Source organism: Etheostoma cragini, chromosome 18, assembly GCF_013103735.1.
Source record: "Etheostoma cragini isolate CJK2018 chromosome 18, CSU_Ecrag_1.0, whole genome shotgun sequence".
Taxonomy (NCBI): Eukaryota; Metazoa; Chordata; class Actinopteri; order Perciformes; family Percidae; genus Etheostoma; species Etheostoma cragini.
The window spans coordinates 2,632,303-2,644,261 of NC_048424.1; the positions used below are offsets into that span (position 1 = coordinate 2,632,303).

Here is an 11,959-nt window from a genome sequence, read left to right on the forward strand (position 1 = left end):
GGCAGTTCTGAAGGCAAAAGGGGGTCCAACCCATTACTAGCATGGGGTACCTAATAAAGTGGCCGGTGAGTGTATATGGAAAAAGGAAACTTAAAAAGAAAAAGAAGCTTTTAAACATAATTAACTCTGAGGACCCCCGAAGGGTCACGGACCCCCTGTTGAATACCTCTGCTCTATGTGTTCTCTCAGTCTTCTGGGTTAAAATGGAATTACATGTTGTTGTTACTGTCTCAGATTTTAATCAAACCTTATATATATATATATATATATCAAGAATATGTCCCAAAACCAATGCCTGTCAAATATTTCTGTTCAAAGGTTAGATATAGTGATATATTTTTAAAATAAAACTTGTGTTTTTCCTAATTATCTCATATCTGATATCTATCCTTCTGTTATTGCAAAACACAGTTTTGGCTGTTCAGAGCATTATGTCTTTTAATGTGACAAAAACACTAAATAATAATATTGACTTTGTTTTGGTGTGTAATTTACAGCGGTGTCAGGTGCTGGAATGGACCCTGAAAGTGCTTGAAAATTGCTTGAATTTGACCTTAAAAAAAGGTGTATGGACCCTGAAACTGACAGTTGTTGATCTCAAGTGAAGACAGATTCAGCAACTGCACGGCTCATTTCTCCCTTAATGTGTTTTCAGAAACTATTTTCATAAAATAAGAAATTTCGTGAGAGTAAGCCCCACTAGCGTTCAATGCTGGTAAGCGGGGTGATCCGTGTCAATGTGTGAATGTAATTTACGGTGTTGTTAGGTGCTGAAAAAGCCTTTAAAATGGACCTTGAAAGTGCTTGAATTTGACCTTGGAAAAGGTGTATGAACCCTTTTAATATACTATTTGTTCAGTATATTATTATTACCTTTCATTGGTCAATACACTTTCCATTGCAGATTTAGTACCGCATCATGCGTGAGGCAAGCGTGGCTGGTGGTCATAGCAACACCGCAGGAAACTGCTGTGAGCTTACGCGGCACGCACACACAGAACGTTGAAGGTGTGTTGTTTTTAATTCTTGAAGACACATTTATTTAAAAAAACCTTGAAGCAGCCAAAAAAAATGCCGGCTAAACTATTTAAAAATGGCGAGTTTGTCGTCGTCCCCCCCAAGTCTGTCGCTAGCAGTCATGACTCATCGATTAGTGATGATTCTCCCTGACCAATCAGTAGTCTGCTTTCACGTCAGCTTTTGCTTGCTTGGGACCTACATCATATTTTTGCTTGGAAAAAAGCTTCGAGACTGAGGGAGGAGAGAGGGATGTGCTAGCTATATTACCATTAGATTATTCGTCTATAGTTGTTAACCGTGGTTAAAACAATCCATCCCATTATTCTCATTCAAACGGTGTTTAATGAACTACTGAAAGGATTTTGGAAACAATATTTTAAGGTACAAAAAAAATCTTTGGCATTGGATCCATCAAAATTGAATCAATCAATATCAATAAATAAGGTCTCTGTTGATTTACTGTGTTGCAAAGTGGGATGTTATCAATGACAAAATGATGCCATGTGGCAGAAAATTAGTTGTATTAACCTCCTTCTCCAAAGAGAAAAAAGAATGAAAGAATCAAGTTTTAAATCGATTCCTGGGTAAAAAAATCATGATAAAACCCAAATCCTGGGTTTGGTGTTCCGTTTCAGCCCTACTGCCGAGGATATCAAAGAACGTACCGGCGTGACTATACACACACACGGGTGCAAGGCCGTGGAGAGCCTGAATAAAATGGCCATTGACCCTGAGTATTTTTATGTTTTATTTTCAGTCTCGAGCTCTAAACGCTGTCTGCGAGAAGACGGCCCAGGAAACCTCGGACCCCTCCGAGAGCGGGATGTCCTGTCTGGAGGAGGTGCTCATCACCAACATCAAGCCTGACCAGGGACTGGTGAGCTCAGAAAATAAGATGAAACGGCGTTAGGCAAAAACGCACGGACATTACAGTTTATAATCAGACATATCAGCGGGACATCACTGTCACTGGATAAGTGCCAGGTGTCTGTAAAAAGAAAGAATTTAGACCCCACTTCACCCAAAAACCACTAACGGGTATTTTAGTGCTGCACCATGAACCAAAAACAGCGTCCACAGTCCGAAACAGAAACACATGTAGGTTCCACAACAACAAAAAACACACAACTACAGCAAGGAATTACCAGGAAACCACATGGAGTAATTTATACACAAGATTCATGTGTTCATTCTCAAGCCCAGAGAGCCTTACATAATGTTTGATCTTTCAGGGTATTTACATCAAATCCACCTACGACGGGCTTCACGTCATCACAGGAACAACAGAGAATGTGAGTGTGGTTCTTCTATCACAACTGCTGTGTTTGTTTTCTGGGCAAGGGGGAGCAGACATTTAGTCTCTTCAGTTTACTTCATAACACCCAATCTCTGTGATTCTGCCGTCCAGTCCCCTGCAGATCAAACTCAGAGGATTCATGCTGGAGATGAAGTCATTCAGGTCAACAGACAGACTGTGGTGAGTCAAAAGTCCAGCCTAGTTGCTTTCTTGCTGAGCTTCAGATAAAAAGATCAATATCAGTCTCATGTCTGTACGGTAAATATTAGAGATGGATCAATACCAGTTTTACCATTTTTTTGCTTTTGATACCTGAACTTGCGTATCCGCTGATACAGAGTACTGATCCAATACCAGTGTGTCATATATTTTATTGTTTTAACAGCACATCCATACAGATACTACTATATATGTATGGATGTGAAATGATTTCTATCTTTGTGGTTCGGCCTGGCTCAGGTTAAACTCTGGGTTAAAGAATGAACGCCGCAGAACTTTCTTTTATTACTCAGTTTGACATAACATAACTTACTCGGTTGCATAATAAAAAAAGAACATAAATGAGCTACTTTAAAGTAGATTTATTTTTGGGCTAAATTACATGGTATTGCATCAGTACATAAACTCCAGTACTTTCCATATCGGAGGCTTTTCCAATTCTGGAGTGAGAACATCTCTGTTAATTATGAAGTAATTTGTCTCTGTCCAAAGATCAAATACATCTGCTAGTGACGCGTTGTGGCTACATGGGGGGTTAAAGCTCAGATGTTTTAAAAGTATTGGCCCATTTCTTGGCTTGGAGCGGTGACTTTCTGGAGATTTCTTGTTTTTAATGAATGTTAGAGGTGGTGAAAGGCAGATTCTTCTAACTTTGGAAGTAAATAAGTGTAAACCTGACACAAACTTTTAAAATGTATTCAATTTGATTAATTTGATATTTTTTTACCATACAGGACATCCAATTGCTATTAGACAGCAAATGCATTTAAATAAACAAGTAGGAATTAAAGAAATGTAACAAGGTTTAAAAGTCTAGCTAAGAGTTCAGAACCACTTTCAGGTCCAAACAAACAAACAAACAAAACAAAAACGTAAACTGAAACGGGGGTGCGTTGAACACCCTGTCGTGTGCGCAAGCACTCCGCCTTTTTACTGGTTAACAGACACGTCTCTACTGATTGGGTGTCACCTGTGACACGGCCAATAAACAAGAGAAAACATCTCAAAACACCTTTTCAAGGAAACATGTCGCTCGCTCAGGAAAGCGTTGCATAACGGTGCACACCATTTTGAGATCAAACCCTGCTCTGTGATTGGTCCAGGTGGGCTGGCAACTGAAGCACCTGGTGGAGAAGCTGAGGGCGGAGTCTGGCAGCGTCGTCCTGGTGGTGAAGAAGAGGCCGTCAGGAACGAGTGGCGGCTTCGCTGCCGCGCCGCTGAAAAACCTGCGCTGGAGGCCTCCGCTCATACAGGTCAGCTGCTGTGAAGACACGGACGTCCAACACGCTTCTTTCTGTTGACTTCTTCTTTTCTCACCTCCTTTCTTTCTATTATCATTAGAGCCCGACGGCGGGCCGATGTTATTGGACAAAATGAGGTGTTTCCCAATGTATTTTTTTGTAATTATTTTTCATTTATTTTTTAATATATATTCTTTCATCAAAATGATTTATAATGACAAAAAATTACTCTGATAAATGAATATTCAAAAAATAAAAATGGACGGTCAACCATGTTATGAGTGTTGGCGTTGCACAGTCTGTCCACCAGAGGATCAAAGGACTTTAAGTTTTATATCTTAAGTTTGTGTTTTTATACATTTTATTCTTCCTAACTTTAATATATTTTGATGTTCTGTTGTGACAATAAAAAAAATTGTTATCACATTATTTTAGTGAGAACTCATAAATAAGTTTAACAAGAAACTCCTGCTTTCTTACTTTTTTTCTTTTCTTTTATTACCATCTTACTTGCTTATTCACTAGTTTACTTGCTTGCTTACATACATACATTCTAAATACTTTCCTTTCTTACTACATACTAATATGTGTGTGATGTGTAGCTTTAAATATCTCCTTGCAGAGTTTCAAATTGAGGGAATAAAAAAAAAACTTCTACGTCTATGAGGGGTGCACATGCTCTGTAGTAGTAGTAGTAGTAGTAGTAGTATTAGTAGAGAAAAAGGAATATAATTGATTTTGAATTTTCTGGCCGCCATAGAGCCACTATGGAGGACTAGAGGCACTAAACCTCAGCAGCTGTTGGCTGTGGTTTGCTGTATGAAAGCAACCCTTCCCCCGGGTAAATAAAGCACCACTCTGGTCCATTCTCCTCCTGTCATCGTAGCTCATTGTTTCTGTTTGTGAGCAACCAGTAAACACAGCAGCCACCCAACCTGCTGCTTGCTGAGGTGTGTGGAAACAATGCATCTCTTCTTTCCTTTTCCTGGAAAAAGGGATAGGAAAAACTCCAAACATCAGGCTCTGTTGATGTCAGACTTCTTCAGAAGGTGACTCATTCGCTCGGTTCTGAATTCAATCAAATGGCCTTCAGGGCTTCTGTGTTGACAGGTGTCCAGGAAGTGTGTGTTTAGGTAAGATAGGCGTCTTAAATGCCCCCCCGACAGCACGGTTCAGACTCTAATCTCAGTTATCAAAACAGATCTGAAGTCAGTTTGTCTTTACCTCAGCGCCAGTCCTACCGTCTGGGTCATAGGTCATCTTGAATCAACGCTTACGCCTCCTCTATTTGTACTCGCCCCGGTCATCACCTTCTAATGGAAAGTACAGTATCGTAAGGGTTATTGTGGCTGTTTTTAAATGAAATTTCAAGAGTTTCATTTTTGGACCTTTGTTTTCTGTAAATAAACGGTGGTGCTATAGCAAGAGCAGGGGGCTGGATTTTTTCCTTTGTTCCAAATACATTTTTTTATTTTATTTTATTTTTATTTAACCTTTATTTAACCAGGAAGTCCCTTGAGATTGAAGTCTCTTTTTCGAGGGAGACCTGGCCAAGACGGCACACCAGTTACAATAAAAACAGAAATACAGCAGAGTCAGAATCGCACATAGCGGAAAGGAACAGGTCACATGTGGCAGTTGCATTTTTGAATTACACGGCATTTTAACATGGCCTTAAATTCAACTAATGGGACTAGATCATTTAGATGGAGCAAGTTTTGCAAGTTATTCCAAGACCATGGAGCAAAGTAAAAGAAGGCTTTTTTCCCCAGCTTAGTAAAAACCCTTGGAACCTGGTAAGAGCGCCACCTGGTGGAACGGAGATGAAAACCGCTAGAATTCAGCTTGAATTAAGTTTATAACTCACCTGTGCAGAATTATTTTTGGATGTGCTAGTTGTTTCTCCAAAAAAAAGAGTTTATGTTTTCAAATAGTTTCATTTAAAAAAAGAATCTTTAGAGCACTTGTTGGTACTATTTTTAGTGGCGGATTAATCCACATTTGGTGCTCTATAGTGAGTATTTGTTTTAGGGGAAGGTTTGTGGGACGGTGATCAGAATAGATCTTTAGTCAGCAGAAGAAGTTTTTCTTCATGCGTGTTTTTGCAACTCAGACGAAGCAGAAAAGGAGCTGAGGGAAGTTCCTGTGTTTATACAAGTACAGGAGCTTTGGAGGGCGAGGAAGCAAACAAAGAGCTTCGTCTGTTACTCCCTCTCGAGCTGGAACGTCTTACTGTTGTTTTACGATAAACGCCATTAAAAGGAGTCATTACGTCCTCCGCTGTGTGTGCGACAGCAACGTTGTTAAAGCTCTTTAGACCACAGAAACACTAATTATAAATAGTTACAGCGGGGACATGTGTAGCAACAAATGCTTTTTGTTTTCCATAATTATATAAAAGCAGTACTGAGTGTTTGTCTTTCTCTTGTTGTGTCCAGACCTCTCAGGGAGCTCCGGGCCTCCACAGATCCCAACAGCCAGAACCATTGGACGCTCCTGGGAAGAGAGGGACGACGGCCATATTGGATCTGTACGTCCCTCCTCCCCCTGCGGCCCCTTACACACCGCTGTGAGTTACCTCACTGATTCAGCAGCTCACTGCTTACAGTGTCATAGTCGCGGTTATAAAGTAGTGGAACTAGGGCTAGACGATTGATCGTTTTCAAATCGCAATTCGAAAGAATGTGATTAGCTGATCGTGAAGACCGCGATTCATCGAAGGTGAAATATTTAGTTCAATTTTGGGTGTAACATTTGGTTTAACATTATTGTTATATTTACTGTTTAAATGCTGGAATTGGAAAATTAAGATTTCCGAACTAGGGATAAATAAACAGTATAATTTATTAAATTATTATTAATGTTACCCATCACAGATGTTTGTATTTAATTTGTGTAACTTTGTACATTACATGCATATATCTACATGATGGTAGAAGGTTCAATATGTCGATGCTGCTACTAAACTGAGGAATATCAGACATTTCAAGTTACAGCAAAGTCTAAATGTTATTTTATTGGAATTATATTTGTTATTGTAACTTTAGCTTTTGTGATAAATGTTCTGTATTTGACTATTGATTGTTCCACGCTAAATTACAAACAAACACTTATTGATGGCAGTTCATATCTACTGTATGTTCTCATCCATGCAGAAGATCAAATAGCCGTTTTGATGGTGTCTCATGTTACAATGCTCATGACTCTGTTTCTTTTGTTACTCAGGGAATATTAAACTTTAGCTAAACTTTTGAAAAATAACCACAAATAGAATCGTAATCGCAATATCTGGCATAAAAATCGCAATTAAATTTGTTTCCCCGAATGGTTCAGCCCTAAGTGGAACCGGTGATTTTGTTTGGGGTAAGGAGAAGAAGTTGTAATCCTCCTGTCCTGTTCCTCTCTGAAGAGACGGGAACATGAACGTGTCTCTGGGTGTGAAAATGAGGCCCAAGTCTCCGAACTCGTGTCTGGATGCAGACGTGCGGCGGCGTTCCACTTTCGCCGACGACGATAAAAAACGGACATCCGTCAGGTCCCCCCCACCCGAACACAACCAACCAGTTGCTGTGTGCCTTCGACAGCGCTCGTCTACACGCTGTGAGTGCATAAACACACACTTTTATACTTATGAGGACAAGTATTACTTGAATTCAAGCATTAAAATAATCAAATGAAAAATCTCTGCAGTTGACAGATAAGAAATGTCAAACTTTGATGGTTCCTCTTCCTGCTTTTGTAGATTAATGGGAGCAGATAAGATACATAATTAAGTTTAAAGCAAAAACAAATGGTTAGTCAACACTATCTGGTGAACATATCTGGTGTTTTTTATGTTGTGCTCATGTGAGGATGCCTGTCATTGCTTTTTGGGAGCTTATTGCAACATCTGGCCAGGGACAGCCGCTAAAAACTAGCCTTTCGGCAAAATCTGGCATATTTACAGAAATGTGTATTAATATGCACTGTGCCTGTAAAGTTATAAATAAAGTAAATAATAAAGGACTAAAAAAAAAATCACACAAACAGAAGATTAAATAGCATTTATCTACATGCATATTTAAATTGTTGTTGCGTCTGGACGGTTCGCAGGTAAACCTCGACCCGTCTCCATGCCGGTAGAGACGTTTTCAGGGGACCCGTCCTCCAGGCCCGGGGCTCGGGGAAGGAAAGGTGAGTTCCAGCTGTCTGGGTGAACCTAGTCGCGCATATCCAGACCTTCCTCCACAGCGCTGCCGAGGAAGGTCTGGCTAGTACACACCGCATTCCAGCATTTCTTTAAACCAATCACATTGGTCTTGGACGGTGCTAAGCACCGGACGGAGCCACGGTGCCGCTGCTAAATAGCCTCAGGAAGGAACTTGTTTTTGTGGAACATGTGTAGGTTTAAAGGTGGTTTTAGACATGCAACATAAAACTCAGATTGGACAGATAGTCTAGCTAGCTGTCTGGATTTACCCTGCAGAGGTCTGAGGAGCAGGGAACCTTAGTCCTCAGAAATCCACCTGAGTTCAGAACATAAAAGAACCTAAAAAGAAAGAGGAAGGTGACGGACATCCTGCTGAAAGTGAGGGACATCCGGCAAAATTTCCAGCAGGACCTGAATATTTGCAGTAATGAAATGTCGTTGATATAGACTAGATTTCTTGGGAGAAGGAACGGTGAGCTCCAGCTCTCCGGCTGAACTAGACGGACAGCAGAGCGCCTGTAATCGGTGTAACCGTTATCAGTAATGGCCGCCTGTCTGGCTCATTAACAGCCGAGGACAAACCACGGCAGGACGGCCTGCGTGCTTTGAATTTTTACCTGGTTGATTATAAACCCTGAGAGCTGCAGCTGCACTCCACCTCACAAACGTGTGCGTGTGCGTGCGTGCGTGCGTGCGTGTGTGCGTGTGTGCGTGTGTGCGTGTGTGCGTGTGTGCGTGTGTGCGTGTGTGCGTGTGTGTGTGTAAGATAGCAGGCTGTTAATGGAAGGCAGTGCAGTTAAACAAAGACACATTAGGGTTTGAACCATTTTCCACTGACGCTTAAAAAGGGACTTAACTCGATGTCATAATGAGTCATTTATACGTGACTTCAACCTTTAAAGCTACAGTCTGTAACTTTTGTAAAACGTTGCCATGGCTGTCGTACACAAACTAACCAGCCAACAGTTTGCAAGGACGCAGTAGAGATGCATGGCCAAAGGAAAAGGAGAAACACAGCTACTTTTAAACATTTTGAAAGAGGTGGATAGCAACATAATGTTATGTATGCGTAAACATTGCTACGCCAACTTTTTCAAGAAGCGGGTTTAAGGAATGAAAGAGGGGGGCGCTGTGTTTGTTTATTTATTTATGACTGTTTTAAACAATTTTAAGTTTTGAATGAATCCCAGGATACATCTTTTGGTTTGACTGCTGTCATGTGACCCAGATAATGTAATAACACAGGCAGAGTAAACAACTCCTCTTTATTATCATAAAAAACATATTTTCCAACTGTTTCCTCCCCTACTTGTAGTTTGTGTGACTACAAACGTGTTTAGTGCCAACAATGTACAATCAAAATGATAATAAAAACATATAGTCCAATCAATAATCACTTATATAATTACTATTTATAAACAAAATCAACAATTACCAGTCTTACGCCTTAACACCTTAGCTTGTGTTAGCAATTAATTGCAATAACAAAGAAACCGTGATTATGTAAAAAAAACATTAGACAGTTGGGTAATAATTGTTTGATACCTATGCAGTCCGTGTTCACTCATTGTTCCCGTCTGGTCTCCGGAACAGGACAGGACGTCCTGCACAGATATCTGAGCAACGAGGGTATCAGCACCATCACAGAGGAGGAGCCGTGTTTCCCTCTGCCGTACCGAGGACATCCGTCCGTCCGCGGCGTCGACCACATCAGAGGCAGCCAGTGCTTCATCAACGCAAACCTGCACAACAGCGCCACCATCCCTTACCAGGAAGCCGCATCCAAGAAGTCTGCTGCCTCCACCTCCACCTCCACCTCTGCTGCTGTTTCTCCACCCAGGGCTGTAACCAAACAGTCGACGTCGCTGCTCGGAGGCTGGCTGGCTCGTCTCAGGCTGCTCAGCCACTGACGGAGTCAAAAATGCACTCCTCTCACCTGACTTCTACAGGAGGCTGTGTACTCCCACCCTGATCCTCAGGAGGTCTACAGGAAAAAAAGGTTTTTAAATGGCTGTTAGATCAAAACCTTCAGCAAATAATTAGTCAAATACAAACGGTGTATGGAAAACCAACTTCTGGTATCAACCAAAGATCTAAAAAGTCAACGCCAGAGCAAAAAAACATCACAGAGCAACAGTTAATTATTTTTCTACATTGACCACGACGGTTTTTATTCAGTTTATTATCACCATGAACTTCATTCTTGAAACTGTTGACACTCAATCTTCCAGTTAAATTTATAAATAAAAAATAGAAAATTGGAAGATTTCAATTCAAGCTCCAAAGACAGCTCAACAGCAATTATGTATTTGACTGTGGCTTTAAACAAGTATTAGTCTACACCAGTTCTGAATTTGAACCAGTTTGTGGCAGTTTATGGCAGCCTGAATCTGCTGAGAGTGAAGCTGGTTTTTGTTTTCAACAGATTTGGGTTTCTTATTATCGCTCAAGTTAAAACAACAAGAATCCGTGAGCAGAATTAGACTCAGTACATTTTAACTATCCCAACTAGTTGAGATTCAAGGCCTTAAAATTCACCTGAAAGGTCCACATTTAAAAGAGCAATTAATCAAACTTTAGTGGATTTCTTGTTTATAAATGGTGAAGCATTTCTAAACATCAGAGCTGCTGCATCAAGTCTTTTCTCTTTAAATCTCAGGAGCCGCTAGTGCCTCTTAAATCTGTATATATGTTTGATAGATTGTTTTTATTTTATCACTGCAAAGATGTGGTTCTGAGAAGGTAAAAAAGAGCCCAACACTGTTTCTTAACATTCCTGATGCTTCATAAAAGTCTGGAATAACATTAGCTTGTTTTTAGGAAACAATTTAATGAATTAAATGCTAGTTTATCAAAATGCTTCAACAGTCAAAGGAAGCATGCAATAAAAATGTTCATCAACGGGTTTTTTAAAGACAAACATTTTAAAAGCAGTCTTCAAGTTATTGTAAATTTAAAAAAACATACAAAACTAACTTTTAAATGTGTTAATTTGTTTTTTAATGAAAGAACACAAACTGAAGAAGGAATGAACCCTCACACCATTTGGTAAAGTTCAGTTACACAGAGAAAATGTTCTCACATTCTTTTCAAAAAGTTTGCTCAGATTTTTGGTTTAAGAGTGACTTTAAAATGTTCAACATGTTGTTGTCCTTTTAAAAAAAAAAAAAAAGTCATTTGACTTGAAGATTTTGCTGAAAGCCTTAAGTTTCCTCACGGATCTTTTTCTTTACAAAAGATGTTTGTGGTTTGTGTTTTAGATGCCTTTATACCCACAAAACGTTATGCAAAATCAAGGCTTGTACAAAAGATTATCAGAGTTTAATTACAACTGTAAATATCACAGAGGCAATGGATGTTCTTTTTACTCAATAGAAATGTGCAAATACTATTTCTCTAACATATCTTTTTTAGATTTTTAATTGCAGAACATTATTTAAAGTGAAACTATACAGCTTTTAAAAATAAAGAAAACTTGATTTTACAAATAAAATATTTCAGTTTTATAAGCAATAAAACGCTGTTTTTTTTTTAATTCATCACACTCTAACGCTAAAGCCAAGATTTTGATTTTAAATTGATAATCAATTTTGATCATGTAATTTAAAGGATTCACAGGATTAGTGATCCCCCCAGTAGTTGTTTTTCTCGTTACACCCCTAGTGGCTGTTAGCTAACGTTAGCCAACTTCAGATAGACGCTGAGGCAGTTTCCCATATTTTTTCCTGTATTTTTTTTTTTTAATGATCCCAGTCCACTTGCCTTGCGCCATCTAATGATGGCGGACAAGAATCATGGGAAATGTAGCAAAAATCCAACCAGCAATTATCCTGTTATTACCATTTGTGGCCAGAGTTACAGCTCGTCACTTAATGTCTATTGTTCAGGATTTTTATATTTTTGGACGATCCTTTTTGTCATTTTGCCCAGAGTACTTCATGTTGTTTTTCATGTTAAGTATTTTGTAAGAGTCACTGAGGCTACATTAACATT

The 11,959-nt window shown here is 39.5% G+C and overlaps 1 protein-coding gene and 1 long non-coding RNA gene across 3 annotated transcripts in view; both read left to right on the top strand.

Moving 5' to 3' along the window:
* The window catches only part of LOC117961005 (connector enhancer of kinase suppressor of ras 3-like), a 35,277-nt gene extending 24,951 nt beyond the window's left edge, over positions 1–10,326 (top strand). For both annotated transcript variants that reach the window (XM_034899360.1, XM_034899361.1), the window contains 8 exons: positions 1,778–1,897; positions 2,253–2,312; positions 2,429–2,497; positions 3,640–3,789; positions 6,216–6,346; positions 7,187–7,377; positions 7,870–7,950; positions 9,560–10,326. In XM_034899360.1, the coding sequence (XP_034755251.1) occupies positions 1,778–1,897; positions 2,253–2,312; positions 2,429–2,497; positions 3,640–3,789; positions 6,216–6,346; positions 7,187–7,377; positions 7,870–7,950; positions 9,560–9,876 (1,119 nt within the window). In that variant the 3' untranslated portion in view covers positions 9,877–10,326. The remainder of the gene's footprint in view (positions 1–1,777; positions 1,898–2,252; positions 2,313–2,428; positions 2,498–3,639; positions 3,790–6,215; positions 6,347–7,186; positions 7,378–7,869; positions 7,951–9,559) is intronic.
* Positions 10,327–10,344: 18 nt separating this feature from the next.
* On the top strand, positions 10,345–10,713 carry LOC117961061. The gene is made up of 2 exons (XR_004660302.1): positions 10,345–10,477; positions 10,512–10,713. It is a non-coding gene; the product is annotated as an uncharacterized LOC117961061 (long non-coding RNA).
* The last annotated feature ends 1,246 nt before the right edge of the window (positions 10,714–11,959 follow it).